Below are 20,326 nucleotides of genomic sequence, written 5' to 3' on the forward strand. Positions count from 1 at the left end.
AAAAAAAAAGGTTATGACCGATATATACATATGTGCATGCATATACACACATACCATCTATACGATATATACCACACAGATAGATACAGATAGCACATACACCACATAGCCTAGGTGGCTAGCAGCCTATAGTACCTAGGTTTATATAAATATACTCTGTGAGGCTCATATAATGGTGAAATAACCTAACTAGGTAATTTTTAGAAGCCAGCCCCATCATTAAGCAATGTATGACTATATTCAGATTTGCAACTGAGAAGAATCTTTGGCCACACAGGAAGCATGAGTCCTTCTCAAAGGATGGGTTGTACAGCAGGGTTCTGACTGGAGCTGAAACTAGCAGGCTGCAATCGGTCCACTGAGGGTGTCATCTGACTGTGGACTTACTTGTCATCATATCTTCTTCTTCCAGCTGGTTGATTCCAAACAGGTGCAGCCCACTTGCAGGGATGTTGTTCTTCAGGGACTCCGTCAGCAGTTTATCAAGGGTCTCTGTGTTGTAGGGCACAATTTTAAAAGCCTGAATACAAAAAGACAGATTTTAAATCAGGCTATTTCCTGCCCAACAGATTCAAGACTGAAAGGCCACGAGCAAAAATTACCTTCCCAGAAAGTTCAGGTCTCCATTCACACCTTTACCTGACACATAAACTCCACAGGATTTGCAGCACTAGACAGTAAATTCCCAATTTCTTCCATGTCAGTATAATAGCTGATAATGGCTTCACACACCACTAAGTCCCCCGAATATATCTTCAGACAAACATTCCCAGATGAAAGATCTAAACAGAAGGAAAAATACTATAAAATGCCCAGGACGGGCACAGTGATCATAGACAGGCATATTCCATCTGAATGGTGAAGAAACGAACAGAGAATGCCCTTGGAGGTGAGCTGGGGAGGGGAGGAAATAGAAGGTGAGGGACCACCATGTGGGGGGACCTGGAGTCACAGCAGTTAACATCCGTGGGTCTGCAACTTCATTTTTCAAGGATTTTCACCTATTTTACCATTGTAGGCCTCGGGCTGAAGGAACAGGTAGAAAATCTGGCTTTAAAGCACTTTATAACAAGCCAGTGGTTGCTAAAGGTGAGGGGTTCTGGGAGGTGAGATTACGTGTCTGCCACTCTGGGCCCCTGGAACCAGCAGACTTGCTCTGCTGCTGTCACTGCTACGTGCTCTCCCTGGGGTAGTATTGTACACCACCGGAAGGGGTTTGAAGGGGAAAGAGAAAATTAAAAATATACCAACCACAAAGCTTCAATTCACAAAAGAGGAAATGCAACAAGTAGAGAGCATGGAAAAATATTCAACCTCACTAGTAATCAAGGAAATGCAAATTAAAATAATGGATTATTTTTTCACAGACATCAAAATAGAAAAACTATTTAAAGTGACAGTGGCTAGTGTTGGTGATAGAATAGCACATAAACTATAGAGTAATAATATTTCAGCAGCAATTAAGCACAACATGATCCTTTTACCTCAGGATTACTTACCAGGAGCCTTCACAGAAACTGTGTATTCATTCTCCAGCGTGGCTTCTACCCTTACAGAGGGAGAATCCTCAGGAGAAAATTCTGCCTCTGTTGCTACCCTCTCATCCAACTTACATCTCACAATAACGTAGATGACAGTTTCTGCCTGGAACAGGAGAGAGAGGCGTGGGTTGTGGTGCCCTCTCCCTCCTGGATAGGCATCCAGGGTACTGGGTCAAGGGATCCCCCCAGCACTCTGGAGCCCCCTCATCAGAAAGAGCTGGGGCTCAGGGAGGACAGGACCAGGCCTGCAGGTGGACAGAAAACAGCTGCTTATCATTCCAAAGAGACAAGTTACAAAGATGAGAGTAAACATTTCTAAACATTTGTAGCAATTTGATTAAATAATTTATGTCTATTGAATTTAATAATTCTTTAAACCTAGGGTTTATATATTATATGTGGTTTTATTTCATTTTATAGCATTTCTCTTTTTTGTAAAATAAAATCAACACACCATTGCAGAACTGTACATATTTCACAAGTCCTTCCCCACAGATATTTGGAGAAGGGCTGCTCTAGACTAGCCTTGCTACTCCATGTGGGGCTGAGCGTCCAGCAGTATTCAGAACACTCCAGAGTTGGTTAGAAATGCAGACTATAGCCAGGGGGAGTGGTATATTCCTATAATCCCAGCAACCTGGGAGGCTGAGGCCAGAGGATCATGAGTTTGCAACCACCTGGGGCAATTTAGTGAGCCCGGGCCTCAAAATTTTTCAAAAGGGCTGGGATATATAGCTCAGTGGTAGAGTGCTTGGCTAGCATAACAGAGGCGCTAGGTTTAATTCTCAGTGCAGACAAGAAAATATAGGAAAGGAAAGGAAGAGAAAGGAAAATAGAGACTGTTGGGGCCCTTCCGGACCAGTGACTCAGGATCTGTGTTTTACCAAGATCCCCACATAACTCTTATGCACCCTACAGAGTATGAGGTCCGAGCTTAAAGAAGCCATCTGGAGCTCTGCTCCTCATACGGCTTGTGGAGGGGGGCAAAAATAAATTACTAGAGGATTAATTTTCCCAAGGCATCGAGCAATTTGGTTAGCTATTTTCCTTTGCTATAAAAGCTCACCCTAGGCCTGCCAAATAGATTTACAGATTGGGCATCCATAATCCAAAAACCCAAAATCTGATATGCTCCAAAATGTGAAACCTTTGAGCAGCATCATGACGCTGCCAGTGGAAAATTCCACATAAACAGCCAGAAAGGGAGAAAGAATGAGAATCTGGAAAATCAAAGAGATGAATGAACGGAATCTTGCTTTGGTTCCAAACACCCTCACACCCATAGGTACTCACTAGTGTGATGACACTAGTGATCAGAGTCATGGGAAAGCAGGAAGCAATATGGGGAGATTGAAAGTGAAACATCTACACATGCCTGGCCAGTACAGAAAAGGAGTGAAATGGGCTGTGTTAAGGGTTGGGAATAGTGAAGACCACAAAACTGGAAGATGTATATCCTATACAAAGGGCTTCTCATCCGCAGCCAGTCATCTCTAGTCTAATATTAGATTTTCAGTCAAAGGAACTGGAAACATAGGTTTTCTATTTTTTTTTTTTTTTTTTTTTTTTTTTTTTTTTTTTTTTTTGAGACAGGTTCTCATTATGTTGTCCAGGCTAGACTAAAACTCCTGGGCTCAGGTGCTCCTCCTGCTTCAATATTTGGAGAAGTTGGGACTACAGTCACTTATTGTCACAACAGTTTATGCCTCATTCATAAAACACGTGAAATTCAAACCAAACACACCTACAAGTCAAATTGAGCCCAAAGAAGCATCTTACAATACTATGGAAGGAGCCTTTACCCAAAATTTGATGGCCTCAGCTATACAGAAAATCACTGGTAAGTGCAGTGAAGCCAGTTCCCAGGCTTCCTACTGCCAAGGCCTGCAGGCCCTGTTGCCTCAAGGAGCCCACAGAGGCAAGTTTACCAATGAGCTTATGTCCATGAAGAAAGCATTTTGCTCCTCTGAACTATCATAGATGTCACGCAATTTTAATTTTTTTTTTTTTGTTTTTGTTTTTGTTTTTGTTTTTCTCCGGTACCGGGAATCGAACTCACGACCTTGCGCTTGCCAGGCAGGCGCTTTTGCCGCTGAGCTAAATCCCCAGCCCCCATCACGCAATTTTAATAAGAAAGGAAAGATAATGAAAAACCACCAACATTATAATAGAATTCAAATGACAGTGGCTTATCTGCTAGACCATTACAATCAAGTCAATCTGGTAATATATGCCTGCCCCTAAAAATGCTATTCAGTGGATGTTTACACATTTATCCAACCCATTTAGCACATAACATTAGCCAATGAGTTCTAGCCATCAAGCTTCAAAGTACACCCTTGCGCTAGGCTGTTGGCCAGTTGATGGAGAAGCAACCTCTCTGCAGGCCCCACTTCCTCTGCCTAGTGCAAGACCAGCAGAAAAGGATAGAGGGCTCTAACTTTAGGGTTACCTAAATATCTGGCAATGTCCATGTCTGATGGTCTCCTACATGTTCTGTGTTATTGATCCATGGAACAGAAGTTTTCAGAGTGATGACACAATATTTCTGGACTCATTTCTCTTTGATTTAAAAGAGCTAGGTAGGGAGCTGGGGATTTAGCTCAGTGGCATAGCACCTGCCAGGCAAGCATGAGGTCATGAGTTCGATTCCTGGTACCAAAAAAAACCCCAAACACACACTAAAAGAACTAGGCATGCCCAAGGCCCAGGTAATGAAAAACCCCAAGGGAAGGTTTCAACTATACTGAAGTGCAACATGAGAATCTCACTCCCTTTACTGCAACAAAAGCATCTGTTTCAAAAGGCCACATTCTGACATGAATCGCTCAGGCCCACAGGAGCACCTACCCCACAGCGAATGCGGTCCGGCTGCACCACCATCAGGTTTCCAGAAGAAGTCTCTGTCGTTGGCAGGCTCCACTGCTTTGAGTAGGGAAGGGCTTTCTCGTCTTCAGGCTCTGTGTCAGTGACTGAGTCACAGCCAGAATCTATGGGACAGAGGACACTACTGAATGGGAAGTAGTGGGCAGAAAGGAGAACTAGTGGCAGGTCCTCACCCACAAGAGCCCCCAAATATTGCCACTTAGGAAATAGCTCTGATCCATCCTGAAGAGAGTGACTCAGGAAGTCACAAAAGAGGACCTAATGAGAAAAGTCACCCACCACTTAGGCTACAGGATAGGGGTGACAGCAAGAGGACAATGGTGGAGAGAGCAAGGATGGCAAGACTCGGCATCAGCACTGAGTTGTGGAAGCTTCTTCTCAGGACTTCCTGCAAGGTTGAATCATTGTTAGGAAAGGAAAGGTCAAAAAGGCACTGCTTACTTCAAGGTAATCCTTAGAATGTAAAAATCTGTGCTGTGCAGAAAAACCGAAAGACTCAGGTCATATCTTGCCAGAGTTCCCCGTCTAGAAACCATGGTGAGAAGCAATCATTTTCAACAAGCCTTAGATTAGTGTGACTAGGTTCTAGATCAGTACCACAGTCAACACCTGCACTGGGAAGATTAGGACATGCAAAGATGACAGCAGGCAAGCTGGGCACTGGGAAGGACATGCACAGATTGAGAGCAGGGGTATGTATGCACGGGTTATGGCACAGATGCGATGATGCTGAGAACCTATAAAGCTCTCCACCAGGGGCTCTAAATCAGGATCCATCACAGGCCTCCTTGTGAGATTATGTACAAGATTGTGAGTGTGTGTTGCTTAATATACATGGAAATAAACACATGAAAAGATGATCCACATCATATGTCTTCAGGGAAATGCAAATTCAAACAATGACATGCCACTATACATCTATTAGAATGGTCAAAATACAGAACATCACACCACTGACACTGAACACTGGTGAGGATGTGGAGCAATAGGAACTCATGTTCATTGCTGGTAGGAATACAGAATAGTCCAGCCATGCCAGAAGACAGTTCAGCAATTTCTCTTAAGATTAAATATGCTTTTATCATTCAACCAAGCAATTACGTTCCTTGGTATTAACCTAGAGCAACTGAAAACACAGATCCACACAACAACCTACCAGATAGATATAGCAGCATTATTTATAACTGCCAATACCTAGAAACCAAAATATCCTTTAGTAGGTGAATGGATAAACTGTGATACTACTGGACAATGCAATATTATTCAGCACTAAAAAGAAATGAGCTGACAAGCTACAAAAAGACATGCAGGAAATTTAAATACATGCTACTAAGTGAAAGAAGCATTAGAAGACTACATACTATATGATCCCAACTATATGACATTCTGAAAAGGGAAAAACTATGGAAAGAATAAAAGATCAGTGGTTACCAGGGTAGAAGAGACAGAAGATTTTGGGGGCAGGTAGAATACTCTGTATGATACTATTATGCTGGCTACATGTCATTATATATTTGTCCAAACCCATAGAATATACAATACCAAGGGTGAACTCTAATTGTCACTCTTCGAGTGATAACAATGTGGGCTTATCAGGTGTAACAAACGTACTGTTCTTGTTGCTGGATGTTCATAGGCTGGGAGGCAGTGTGTATGTAGGGGTACAAGCTGCAGGAAAAATCTCTAAACCTACCTTTCATTTGATTTTTCTGTGAAACTAAAACTGCTCTAAAAAAGAAAGTATTTTAGGGCCGGGGATGTAGCCCAGAGGCACTAGCAAGACCCTGAGTTCAATTCCCAGTACCAAAAGGAAAAAAAGTATTTTAAAAATAAATCAATACAAAATAAAGGAAATGGTTGGTGAGAAGATGATTTAGCATGTACTGCTGGAAAATATTAGCTATTGGGGGCAGCAGAAGAGGGATGGGGTACTACTGAAATTCTTCCTAGTTCTTATAATTCCAAAATGAAATTTAGACAGACTATAGATTGAAATGCAAAATAAAAATAAAACAAAATATAAAATTTTTAAAAATGAAAATGTGAACATGTTATCATTGGTTTGGGAAAAGATTTATCAATCAAACTGAATAAATCATAATCTAAATAAATAATATAGACTTGACATGAATTTAAAACTTTGATAAACAAACAAAAAGGTAGAAAATCTCCAAACATCCATTAACTAATGAGCATATAAAGAAAATCTGGTATAGCCATACAATACCATATTATTCAGCAACGGAAAGGAGTGAGGTACTGATACATGCTAAAGTGTGGATAGATCTTGAAAACAATAGTTAAGTGCAAGTAGCAACAAGAGACTATATAGTATATAATTCTAAATTTTTATGCCCAGAACAGGCAAATCCACAGAGGCATAAAGTAAGCTAGTGGTCACATCATGCTGTGGAGCTTGGGGGCTCTGGGGTGCAATAACTAAAGGATATGGGTCTTCTTTTTGAGGTAATGAAGATGTTATAAAATTTATTGTGGTGATAGTTGCACAAATCTGTGAATATACTAAAAGCCATTGATTGTACATTTTAAATGGCTGAATTATACAATATATGAATTATATGGAATTTGTTCAATGGCAAATCACAAACTGGTTAAAAATTTAAAATAAATATGACAAGGAGCTAATCTCTTTAGGATATGAAGAGGTCACAGAAATCTTTTTAAAACATCCAAAGCTCAGCAAGTAGACAATTCCCAAAAGAATAAATACAAATTACTTCCTTTCTCTCTCTCTCTCTCTCTCTCCCTCTCTCTCTTTCTCTCTCTCTCTCTTACTACTCATCACAGAAATAGAAATAAAAGCAAACATGACTATTTCACTTGTTCAAATTAAAAAACTATTTCAGGTTTTCTTAGTATAGTGTCTGGAGGTTACTGCAGGACAGATACCCTCACTTGGTGCTGAGAGTTGCACAGGCCTTCTGGAAAGCTGAACATATCCATAGGAAGAGAAAGCCCTTACAATGTTCACACCTTTTGCCACGTAATTCTACTTCCAGAAGTCTCTGTTAAGGAGCAAAGTAACTGTTCAAAGTGTATGTGAAGATAATGAATCAAGATGTCTTTGAATCACATTACTGATGAAACTGAAAACAACCTGTCTGGAAGAATATTAAAAACGTTTTTTTCAAAGAGTTTCAAGTGACATGGGTTAAAGCTTACGACATGTGAAGCAAAAAAGCAGGACATAAAACCATGTATCTTATACCACAGAATCTCAATTACAGTTTAAAAGCACATTTTAAAAGGTCAGAAGAGATTGTGTGGCTGGATTCTGCATGACTTTTTTCCTCCCTCCCTCCTTTTCTTCATTCCTTCCTTCCGTAAATGTATTTCATATTTTCCACAGTGCTTACTTTGACCATGGGGGTGGGGTGATGAGAAAAGCAGCAACTGAATCCATTGGCTAATTGTCTTGCCCATGAGGCCCAGCTGGACATAAATGGGAGCGATCCTAACTGCGTCTTTGGCAGCTATTCCCAGCAGCCACCTGGGCCACAAAAACACTCCTTCCAGCAGGTGCCTCGCAGAGTGACCTTAGGTAGCTACCAGCATCCACTCATTCAGGAGGCCAGGCAAGATGTCATTCACTCTGCAAGGTGACGCAAGTAGTGCTGATTGACAAGTCCCTGTGGCCTCTTTCACAGTACACTGCAGAGAAGTTGGGATATCTCAGCAGGGCCAGGGTCAAGAACCTGAGCTGATTACAAATTTCCTTTGAAGGAAAAGCCAGCTCAGACACAAGCGCCGCTGAAACCCACCTGCCTGAGTGGGGTGATCCCAAACTTTCCCATTTGAACATGGAGATCCCTCTTTCATCGCAGCCCGCATCTGAAAGACAATACCACACTGCTGAGACTCAGAGCTTGAACATCTGACTAAAGGCACTCTGGAAACCCCAAGGCTCCTTCCCAGTGGAAAGCATTATTAAGATCCCGGTAGTATCCTTAATTGGATAGCTGTGACCACTACCAAGACAAAGTACCACTTTAACATTTAACAGTATCCGCTCAGCTCTTAGGAAGTCTAGAGACCCTCTGGAGAAATTACAGAAAGACTTTCTTTGTGCATTTGGTTCCCCCACATGTCAACTATAAAGGGCCCATATGGCAAACACTTGAATTCAGTGGCAGGGAGTTTGCCTGCTTCCTCTCATTAAACAATAAGAAAACGCTAACATGGTATGTTTCACCTTTTGCCTTGCTGCCAGGCAACTTGGTGACAGACTCAGTTCTCAGCCTTTTTTACGCTGTTGCCCAAGTCCTTAGTCTTGCCATTTTCTCTTCTTTATATTGTGTTGAATTTTGGAGGCTGCTTCAAATACTTTGAGGATTCACTCAGTAGGTGAATTGCCTCTCTCTCTCCAAACAGTGTGTGACTGAAGTCCTCAGACACATTACTTGGGCGAATTTGTATTTGGGCTCTTCATTTAGTTGATAGTGCCTTTAAAATGAGATTTAAGGGTTTTTTAGATTATCTGGGTGACCATCACGTTTCTTTTGTTTTTTGTTTGTTTGTTTGTTTTTTCTCCAGTAACGGGAACCAAACTCACGACCTTGCGCTTGCCAGGCAGGCGCTTTGCCGCTGAGCTAAATCCCCAGCCCCGACCATCACGTTTTAATTCGGATCATATTTTAATTGCCATGGGATTTTAGCACCTGCATTTGTTTGTTTTTGCAATCATTCTGTGACTAGACTGTGCTACCCTAAATGTTGGAGGCTGATAAGGAAAGGAGAGAGGAGACAGGACAATACGGAAGCAAGGCATTCGTGCCTAGTGAACAGGCTTTCCCTGTACACGCCTTTACACAGAGAGATGTGGTGGGACATCCAGGTCCTGAAATGCCATAGGGGATATGCAACAAGCTCCCCGCTACCCCATGGAACCAGTAAGACCACCGCCTCTGAGCTGCGTTCACATCACTGCTCAATAAACCAGCACTGTCGCTGACAAAACAAGTGTAATGGACTCACCCTGTATTTGTCTCTTGTTCATTTGTTTTGCTTTCAGAATTAGGAAAGAGCAATAAGTATAAGGAGTTAAATATGTTTACATATATCTACACAAGATCAAAAAAGCTGTCAACACTAAAGACTCATAATAATGTATTTCTTTAAGAGAGAGACTGTACAGTATTCAGGTTTATAAAAAACTATGAATTTTAAATGCAACAAGCAAATGTATGCTTTTGAACCCAAACCTAAGCTACATGGAGCAGCGCATACCAGGTAAGAGGGCTGGAGACACATTCATCACTAATGCTAATAATGGTATTGATGGAAGTTACCATTAACTGAATATTGCAGTGACTGCTCAACAGTCGTGGTCTCATTTCTTTCTCACAACACCCCCGTGAAATAGGAATCACTATCTGTTCCCATTTTTTTAGGTGAAAGCTCTATGCCTGGGAAGAATAAAACAACTCAGTCAAGCTCAAGCAGCCGGTAAGGGCAGAGCTAGACTTCTCCCCAGGTGCCTCTGTCCTACCTCCTCCTAGATGCGGCTGGGCAATGGAAGGCGGTGTCACTCACTATTCCTGATCTGAAGCTGTGACTCTGCAGCTCCCAACACGAGACTTGGGCTTCGTCACTGACGCTTGGTGGTGCTGTCCTATTGCGGACTCTCCCTTTGTTTAACAATGCTGGGACCAACACCAGGGCAAATGGACACCTTCTAAGGATGGAGTTTTAGTCAACAGATACGTAATGTCACTGAATCCACTGGGGTGCTGCTGCCCCAGCCAGCTCTGACCCAAGGCTGCATTCTCATATTTTCCAATTAAGTTTTCAACCTCCTGGTGCTTTCTGCTTTTTGTACTGCATGCTGTCTGTTTCTCAGAGGCATTCTGGAAAGGCGAGGTAAAGAAGAATGATGTTTGCTGATCTTTTTTTCAGAGTACACAACCTAACTTTTCTTGTCAGGTAGGTTAAACCTTGGGGAAAATATAAACAAATATTCTTCTTAAAAAAGTACAACTGCTGGGCATGGTGACACACACCTGTAATCCCAAGACTTGGGAGGCTGAGGCAGGATTGCTGCGAGTTTGAGGTGCTATATAGTGAGTTCAAGGCCAGCCTGAACTACATAGTGAGACTATCTCAAAAAGCCAAACAAACAAACAACCACATGTACCATTTGCCAAGTATTTACAATATTCCAGGTACTGAGAAAAACATAACATAGAGGGTTCCACTTTTTTAAAATCACACCTACGAGATTGATATGACTCTTTTCATTTCACAGATGAAATTTAAGTAAGTTTTCCAAGTCACACAGTGCATGCTGTATGGAAATTTAACCTACAAATCCATGCTCTTCTCCATCTACTAGGTTGCCTGCATTGTGAGCCATGTGCTCTGGTATGGTTCTAAAGTACACAACAAATGTTCGATGACCCTGACCTGCACAGTAAGACAGCAGTCCCTTTTCTGTTCTTTCACCTCCAGATAGATCAAGAACAAAGACTTCGCCTGGTCAGAGGATGCCCATAGCGCCTCTTTGACGTGCTGAGCTCCCCTGTACCACAGCAGGAATAATAAACCTGAAGCCCACTGGCTTTTGTAAGCATGCAGATCTTGGAGAGTGTAATACTGTACCAATGTTACTATTTTTATTATCTACATTTTTATTACTTTCTATCTTCATCAATAGACACTGGCTTTCCATATTTCTTTTAAAGGAAAATTTCCTTTTAAAATAAATTTGCCTAAATTGTAATTGACTCAAAGAAAATATTACTAGCACAACAAAAAATTTGGGGAAGTAGATAGCTGCAATGGATATATAATATTGTGAACGTAACTAATACCACTGAATTTTATTCTTAAAATTTGTTTAACTGGCAAATACTGTTAGATGTATTTTACAAGAATTTTTTGAAATTAACAACATAATATACCAAAACCCACTAAATTTTACACTGTAAAGGGACGCATTGTATAGTGTGTCCACATTGTATAGTGTGGGAATCATATCTCAGTGCAGCTGTTTTTAAAAATAATATGACTATGGTATAAAAATAAGCTAAAAACCATGTTGATGGTTCACCTATGACTAATGACTGAAGGTTGGGGAAAGCTGCCCTGTGCTATACTGCTTCTGTTTTGTTAGATTACATTTATTTTAAAATTTTTAAACCAGGTAAACTGAAGATAGAAAGGCAGGGAGAAGGCCTGGCATAAGCATTTCTGTAAGTTATGGTTGGTGAGAAAAAAGACAGTGAACAGAAAAGGAAACTAAGGTGACTTTCAACCGAGAATTCGGAGCTTTCCACCAGCAGTCAAAAGAGGAGTGAAGGAGAAGTGGCGCTTGGGCCAGGCAGGGGAACGTGCGTCTCTGCGCTGGATGAAGCAGTAGAGGAGCATCCATTTGTGTCTGAGACTTCCAATGTGGCTGATAGGAGTCATGAGGATTGAAAGAGCTCTTAGAAGAAGGCAGAAATGAGCAGCCCAGTAACCTCGGTATTATGGGTCATAAAAGAAAGGGCTACATTCCCTCTGCATTGCAACCTGGGTCTGGGACCCATCTTTAGCCATTAAAAGGATGTGGCAGAAAAATAGTTTCCTAAGGCCTGGAGAAACTTCTAGGGGCTTTTCAACTCAGGACAAAATTTCTCAGCTGAATGATGCTCATCTGTCCTACGTCAGCCATAATGACAAGATCATGAAACAGCTATTTGTCAAAGCCCGAAATAAAATGTTCTGAAACCTGAGCTTACTATGAAGTTTCTTTATCATACAGCAAGCGCCCACTAAACATGCACAGCATGTCCCAGCACCTACTTGGACCCACAGGAGAATCCAAAAGTGAGGCTTCCATGGTCTTGGCCTTTATTTTTTAAATTTTATTATTATTACTTATTATTATTATTATTGTTGTTATTGTTATCTTGTCTTTTTGAGACAGGGTCTCACTATGCAGTTCAGGCTGGCCTTGAGCTCACTTTATAGCCCAGGCTGGCCTCAAACTCACAACAATCCTCCTGCCTCAGCCTCCCCAGTGCTGGGATTACAGGTGTGTGCCACCACGCCTGGAGGTCTTGGCCTTTATAGAGCTTAACTGAATCAGAAAGGTGAGGCTCTACATGAAAACTGAGAGAATGCTGTGATATTTCATCTTCTGGCACTAACCCACGTGGTAAGACTATAAATATGACCAAATTTGGTGGACTAATGTTGCTAAGAACTTAGAAAAGCACTGACACATGAAAAATATAACAAGTTTAAGGGGCTGGGGATTTAGCTCAGCGGCATGGCGCCTGCCCAGCAAGTGCAAGGTCGTGAGTTCGATCCCCAGTACCGGAAAAAAAAAAAAAAAAAAGAAAAATATAACAAGTTTAAAGACATTGAGAAAAGCTTCAATGGAGAAAGAAGAGATATTAGGTTACCTTAGGCCAAAGAGTATACGGGTGCTGAGCATACCCTTTGGAGAAAAGGTATGAGATTTTCCATTTAAATTAATAAAATGATCCATAATTCATCCTTGTATTGCCCTGTCAAATATGCATTGCCCATCAACCAATAACAAATATCAAAGCCTGTCTCAGGTCACTGAAGAAATGCAAGAGTGAGAAAATGTTTGGCCTCACTGGCATGGGGGAGACCACAGGGGAGGTGGAAGGGCTTTCCTGGAAGATGGTTAAAGGCAGCAGCACGTTGGGGCTACAGGAAGCACTGTGGGCATGTTCTAAATAACAGGTGTATGGGAGGGGAAGGGAGCTGGGGTCTCTCAGAGGACTCGAGCGAAGCAAAGGGGTTTAAAGACCTGTCCACAAAAAGATACTCAAGAGAAAAGGAAATTCTGTAAAATATAACTTGAAAGTGCAGTTTTATTTTTTCTAAATGTTATACAATTTTCTTTGTTTGTTTTTTAAAATAATCCGAGAACACTCCAGGAGCATATACAAGTCTTTTGTAAAGTCTGGTCAGAACTGAGAAGAGGAGTGGCTGACCACCCCATCGCACCCTGAGCAAGCTCTGCCAAGCTGGTGGCAAACAGTGTTACCAAGCCAACATCCTGCTCTGTCTGCTCTGAGGAACAAGTAAGATGCTAAAGTAAACTGGTGTCTGAAAATGTGACAGAAGCACAGTTTACAAAATGCTGAGAAAATGATTCTTAATTAGAGTCTAAACATTTCTCCTGCTTACACTACATTCTTCTTGTTTACATTCTCTAGTAGCTTAGAAAGTCAGTGTCATGGCTATGTGTCTTAGAAAGCACAAGAAGAGACCTCAAACATGGCCCTGACCCAAGCGAATTACACTTGTGAGTTCATAGCGGGGGAGGTGACTGTCTTGCAATGGGGGGACTCAAATCTTGACTTTCAGTAGCCCCTCCTCCCCTGGCTTCCTGGCAAACATGAAGACTGCATTTTCATTTTTGGCATCACCCACAGGTCTGTCTTCACTCTTATTTACCCACCTTGGTTACTGGGCATTGAATTTCCCATCCAACTAACCCCTTTCCTTTACAAAGCTTCCAGGAGAAAAGTAAGTACATCCAGTGTGCTATGTCACTGGTGAGCCTCACAGTCAGGCACAACCATCGGACTGATGCTAAGAGGCTCGGTGGACTGTCAGGATCTCACCCACCAAATAACTTATTAGCATTAAGGTCAGGGAAAGAGCTGGACATGGTGGCACACACCTGTAATCCCAGCACTCTGGGAGGCTGATGTAGGAGAGTTGCAAATTCAATCCTAGCCTGGACAATTTAATGACTTAAGGAGAGCTTAAGTCAAAATTTAAAACTGAAAAAGGGCTAGGAATGTAGTTCCGTGTGAAGGCCTCAATACTGAAAGAAGAAAAAAGTCAGAGAAGAGAGAAGGTGATGGTTATCTATGGTTTTAGAATGAGTTCATTGCAATAATATCAACCCTTGTGCTCACCATCTTTATCATCCCCATTATTCTCATGGTGCCAAAAACATAAAGCAGAGTCCTAAGGAGCCACTCCCAATTCAGTCTTTGAGTAAATCCACTGTGGCCACTCTGTCTCCCTGGAGACAAGACAAAAAGGGTAGAAGGAGAAAGACCAAAGCAACACCTCCCTCAGTCCCATGCTGCCTTCCAGAGGTCGGCAGTGCTGCTGACTTTCGGAACTTGGGCAGACTCACCTGTCACATCCAACCTGCCTTGCCATCCAGATGTTCTGTGCCAGCTCCAGATCCCTGAAGTTGCCTGGTTTCATGACACATCAGTGGATGTGCTGCACTAGGCAGAAGGTTCTGGGTCAAAAATCTACTGTACATCAACCCAAGTCTTTGTAGCTCACACAGACAAGGGACTGTTTTCCTGCATTCACCAGGTAATTCACGTAGCCCTCCTCAAGGTACATAAGTTCAAGAGTAAAGCAGGCAGGGCAGCAGGAGAGAGGACCTCAGTCCTTTGTGACCTTCATCCAGCCCCCATCGAGTCACTCTAAATGAACTATTCAAAGCGTTAGGTTTTATTTAAAGCAAAGGATGACAGCTCTTCCTTTCCCCTCCCCAACCTACTCTACCTGCTCTTCAGCTTGAACAAAAATAGCACCACAGTGGAGGCTGCCATGACAACCAACAGAGCAAGTGTTCACCCTCGTCCACAGAGGATACAATCCATCTGTGACCTCCTGGCCCTCTCTTAGCTGGGCTTGAGGGTGGGGTTCTTCAACCTTCTTCCAAGTTCAACCTGCTGGAAGCTTTCCTGAGTAGCACAGTCGAGGTGTTAAGAGCTGAGGGTTATCTGGATATCTCATTATCCAGTGCCTTAGACTTGTTAACATGTTCTTGTTTGCTCCTGTCAGCATCAAGTAAGCTTGACAAAGGTGACCCTTTCCACTGAGCAGATGGGACAGTGGAGGCAGGGGGATGAGGACTCACTGGGTCATTAGCTGCTGGCTTACCATAGGACCACACTTAGAAATCAGTGTTCCTGGCCCAGGTCGGCTCAACAGAACAGCAGAAGGGGCAGCTGCTCTCAGGAAACATGCTCCACAGGGGGAAGCAATCCTGCTGGGAAGGGTTGCTTCCTAGCCAGACTGAGTCCACTCAGCCAGTCCCTAGGTTATAATCCTGGAGCAGGTTAAGGAAAAATCAGCTTTCCCACTAGGGCAAACAGCTTCCATTAAAACCCACCTCTATTTCCGACTCCAGCATCTCTGGGACTGTTCTAATCAGCCACAGGCAGCCCAAGAAACCTAAGAAAGCTTCCTTGATCAAATTTATCAAGATCCTAAAGAAGCATTGTCCCCATGGCCAGGCCCTGGAATAAGCTCTCTCATCAGCTGCCCAGTCTGGAGGCCTGCAGACCCCTGTTTTGTGGCTCCGGAAACCCCAGTGTTGCTAACAAAGCAGGAGGTACCACAGCCCCCGTGAAAGGCTTCCTCTTTCTTCATCTGTTTCCGACACTTATAAATGTGCTTCCGCTCTCTATGTAAATTTGGTCTAAATGGCACAACACAGGCTTGTAATGAGGCCATTAATAACTGGTCTTTTAACAGGCTTTTCTTGGTTTCTTGGTTCAGGAATCAATTCTAATCTAAACAGACTCTGATGTCTGGATTTGCTGGAGTTTGATGATTGAGACAGACAAATGGGCTTTGTTTGAGGCAGGCCATGAAAATGTGGTGTATTTTCACCCAGCCAAGAACTCAGAGACTAAAAGCAAGCTTTAAGAATAAAACCAAGCCAGGCGTGGTGGTGCACACCTGTAATACCAGCACAGGGGAGGCTGAGGCAGGAGGATCATTTCAAGTTTGAGCCAGCCTGGGCTACAAAGTGAGCTCAAGGCCAGCTTGAATTGCAGAGTGAGACCCTGTCTCAAAAAAAAAAAAAAAAAAAAAAAAAAGATGATATTTCCTAGAACATAAACAGTTGTGGAGAGATTCTGGAAAAGCACATTCACCTAAACCATGGAAGCCCGGATTAAATCCTATCTCTGTCATTCACTAGGTAATTATGACTTTCCTAAGCTTCAGTTTCCCCTCCTTTAAAATGACAGTATTTCTACCTGCCTGACCTGCTGCACAGGCTTATTGGAATTAAATGATAAATATGCAGAAGCCCTTTGAAAATTGAAAAGTGCTAGGCAAAATTAAAGCAATTAGTGTTGTTTATCTGTTGGCCAAATTGTTCTTCTACTAGACTGTGATTTCTTTGAGAGCAGATTCTCTGACATTCATTCATCTTTGTATCCCCAGAGCCTAAAATATACTGAGAAATCAATAAATACTTCTTGCATGAATGGATGAATCAATGAATGAGATAAGACCAACCAACTAAATTATCAGCAGGGAAAACAACACCATCACCTCAGGGACAACCACTGCAAGGCCTCCTGCCTGGAGGCTTTTAATGTGGAATCTGAAGAGAAACCAGAAACTGACTCCCTAATTGAACCAAGCTTTCCCTGAAAAATTCTGCATGGCACCCTGTGTTAGAGCAAGTCTGAGAGACAAAGGCTGAAATGAGATTAAACACCCAAAAATGTTTATTAGGCAAAATACCTGGAACAGAAACTGGGTAGAGAAGCTTGGGGAAACTTGAGACCGAGTTGGGAATGAAGAAGAGGAAAAACAAAGGTAGAGTGAAAGCACCTGAGACCACTGAACAGTCCAAGGAAAGTTCCACAAGTCTGTCAGGGAGTCTTCACAGTAGCATTGGCCATTGCAGAGTCTCGTGTCTCCAGGGAAAGAATCCCGGCCGCGCTCAGTTACTGGTAGAAGAGGCCTGTGAGGAGCAGAGCCCGGGTCTAAGGCCGGGGGAGGTCTGAGGTGTGGCACTGAGCCCTTGGTCCGCTCCACTCCCAGCAGGTGGCACAGCCACATTCTCACAGCTGCCCATGTGCGGCGACACTGAAGAGCACGTGGTTGGAGTCCAAGGCTACCCGGACTGAGACCTGACTCTCACCAGCTGGTTACCTTGAACAAGTTACCAAACTTTTAAAGCCTCATTTTCCTTATTTATGAAATGGAGATTGTAATTTCTACCTCTCATGATTGCTATTGTTACTATGTCATATAGTAAATGCTCAATAAAAGGCAGTGGCCATTTCTTTGAGAATTATTATTATTATTAACGATGCATTTCTATTAACCTCACAACATGAGAATGACCCTATTGTTACATCCTTGTATGGCAGCTGTATGAGGCCACCACAGGGACATGGGACATAACCTAAAATGATGGTTTGGCAGTATCACAGTTCAAACAACCAAACCAGTTTATCTACAAATGAAAGGTCAGAGGGACTTTCCAAGTTTGGCTATTTCCTGGAAGAGCTACCAGGTTGAGTTGTACTGTGCCAGAAACTACTTATAGCCACAACTTCTTCTCCTCTCTACTGCTTGCTGTATTCATCTGCAGTACCCTCAGGTGCCCCCTCCCACCTGTAATTCTACTGTCTATCTTCAAAAGAAAGCAGGGTCAGGAAACCTGCCCCCAGAAAAGGATCACTGGTGCCCTCTAAGAGAGAAGGCTCTGAGATGCTGTACACAGTTTGAGCAGCTGTTTGAGGACTCCTTGTTTGGTGATCTGTGTGACCCACACTGTGTGGTTTTTTTTAATGTGGTCATCTGTCATTGTCTGCCTACTGCTGGCTCTGGCTCCTACACCTTACTGGAGTTACATAGTGTCCCCTTGTTGGGCTGGGTATGACCTGAAGCAATTATAGATGTTATGGTTACAGAGGAGCTGATTTAGGCCTCTTTCAGCCTTATTGACCCTCATGAGCAAGAACCATCCAGGAAAGGAGCCCCCAAGTTAGACACTGTATTTAGTTGTTCCATCACCACAGCAGGGGCTTTTTTTCTGCCTATTTCCCAGAGGGTCATCAAAAACACACTGGGACTTCCTGCTTTTTATCTTTGAAGGAATGACCTTCAGTTTTTCCAAATGAAAGAAGCCAAATTAAACTAAAAATCATTGATTTTGTTTAATAATTAACAACTTAACAAAGTTGCTCAGACTACGTCATCTAGAATAATAATTTCCACTTAAAGGAGACTTTTCCAGGGAGTTTTAAGTTTGCGTTTAGAGCTGGAGTCTAACACTTGACCTGCCCTGTTTCCACGGGAGTCAGGCAGGAGCGGCACAAAGTAAATGGCTGGTTGAACCCTCCCAACCAAGTCAAGGTGAGCCTGCTGACCGAGAGGAGAGGAGGTCACTCTCTGAAGAGGAAGGAAAACTAGGAGCAGTGGAAGAGACTACTCCTTCAGGAGTCTCCGCTATAAGCACTGAGCCCATCTCTTTTTCTCCACTGTCTTCCAGATTACAGCTAGGAAAGTATGGGGCCAACCTGAAGCCACAAATGCCTCTGTCTGGAGCTGCCATCACCAGGGAGAGACGCCGGTTAAGCCACCTCGTACTCTCATGACACACAGCAGCGCTTCCAAGCTTAGCAATTAGCCTCATCCTGCCACTTTCCTTTGTCTGCTGTTTGCATTAATCTTCACTAATGAGAAAATTAATCACATTTGGTTTCTTTACAAATCCAAATTCTTTAAGATATGGGACCTTACAGAGAAACCTGGGTTTTCTCGTATTTCTTCAAATGAGGTCAACTCTATTAACCACCTTTAGCCCTCAACCATGCTGACTCAATTCCCCTCTCAGAATTGGTCTCTTCTGTGTTAAGTGTTGGGAGCCACTGGAGCTGGTTGTTGGTCATAGGTGTGAGGGCAGGACAGAGCCAGAGTGCCTCAAGCAGTCAAGCTGTCTCAATAATAAAAAAAAGTATCCTGCCTGGACAATTACAGTCGTTAGTCGCTAGGCAACATTACCCCCATGATACTAACTTTGCAAGTGTATAAAATAAATGCCCCTACTGTTAAAGTCAGTCCTCTTGCTCATCAAGAGGTAACTCCACCTGACCCCAGCTATTGTCTCTTGTCTTTATTTTCTAAATCTGCTTTTCTCCCAGGGACTACCGAGAGACCACTGAGTCCCACAGTTAAGACAGAGTGGACTTCTGAGGCCCTGTCCACCCCTGACTGCCACTCCGGGTCCACTGTCCTTGCCAACTACACTTGCACTAAGCACAAAAATGTGACCCTTTCACCTCCAGCAAACATTGCTCCCCAGCAGGCCCAGTAAGGTGAGAGGACACACACTCTGGCTGAGGAACGGATGCATGAGGACAAAATACAGTTTCCACTGTCATTTTAGACATAATTATAGATCACTAAGATCAGCATTGGAATTAGGACCAAGAACAACCAGGGGGTTCTCATCTCAGAGGGAGGTGACAGTTTTTGCAAAGGCCCCATCAGTATGATGAACTGGAATGGATAAGATGTGTCACATTTGAAAGTAAAGTAATATTATAATAGAATTTACTATTCTTAATAGAGAAAACTGTTATTTTTAGGATATGAGCTATGGAAAGGTGTGTCAAAGGTGAGTGTGGAACAAAGTAGGTGGGAAAGTGCTTCCCTGGAATCCTGGCAACCTTTTCCCACCCCTCCCCTGAGCTTCTGCCCCCACTGGCCACAGACCTTGCTCTTTTTCACTGCACTCCTTTGATACTGCAGTCCTTTGTGCACCATGTTTAGCCAACCCAGCAATCACAACAGTTTATTTCCTCTTTGGTTAGGGTTCAGCAATCTTCCAAAAGTAGGGGTACCAGATACAGATCCTGAAGGGGAAGAGGAGAGTGGCCCACTCACAGAAAGTAGGCAAGGAGCACCTGGAAGGTTCTCAGGCACAAAAACCTCCCCCACCTCCACATTCTACTAATAAAAGCTTGATCTGAGTTATTACGCTGCGGGTAATGCAAATCCTCTTCAGAAAGGCTCAGCTTCATGGTCATTCACACCTTAGTGAGAAATATTTTTGAATCTTAGATTATCAGGGTTTGAAACAAACCTTAAGAATCAAAAGAGCAGGCCAGGCGTGGTGGTGC

General features: G+C 42.8%; 1 protein-coding gene across 5 annotated transcripts in view; it reads right to left on the bottom strand.

The window, feature by feature from the left end:
- Nucleotides 1-20,326, bottom strand: part of Pik3ap1 (phosphoinositide-3-kinase adaptor protein 1) — a 112,883-nt gene that overhangs the window by 49,935 nt on the left and 42,622 nt on the right. For 4 of the 5 annotated variants that reach the window (XM_013506162.1, XM_005407578.2, XM_005407579.2 and 1 more), the window contains 4 exons: nucleotides 4,392-4,531; nucleotides 1,500-1,644; nucleotides 640-782; nucleotides 388-520 (listed from right to left, as the gene is read on the bottom strand). In XM_013506162.1, coding sequence (XP_013361616.1) covers nucleotides 388-520; nucleotides 640-782; nucleotides 1,500-1,644; nucleotides 4,392-4,531 — 561 coding nt within the window. Of the gene's footprint in view, nucleotides 1-387; nucleotides 521-639; nucleotides 783-1,499; nucleotides 1,645-4,391; nucleotides 4,532-8,209; nucleotides 8,280-14,335; nucleotides 14,378-20,326 lie in introns of those variants that run through there. The other variant, XM_013506163.1, reaches the window with a different exon arrangement.

This window comes from Chinchilla lanigera, unplaced genomic scaffold (assembly GCF_000276665.1).
Source record: "Chinchilla lanigera isolate Chin_1 unplaced genomic scaffold, ChiLan1.0 scaffold00106, whole genome shotgun sequence".
NCBI lineage: Eukaryota > Metazoa > Chordata > Mammalia > Rodentia > Chinchillidae > Chinchilla > Chinchilla lanigera.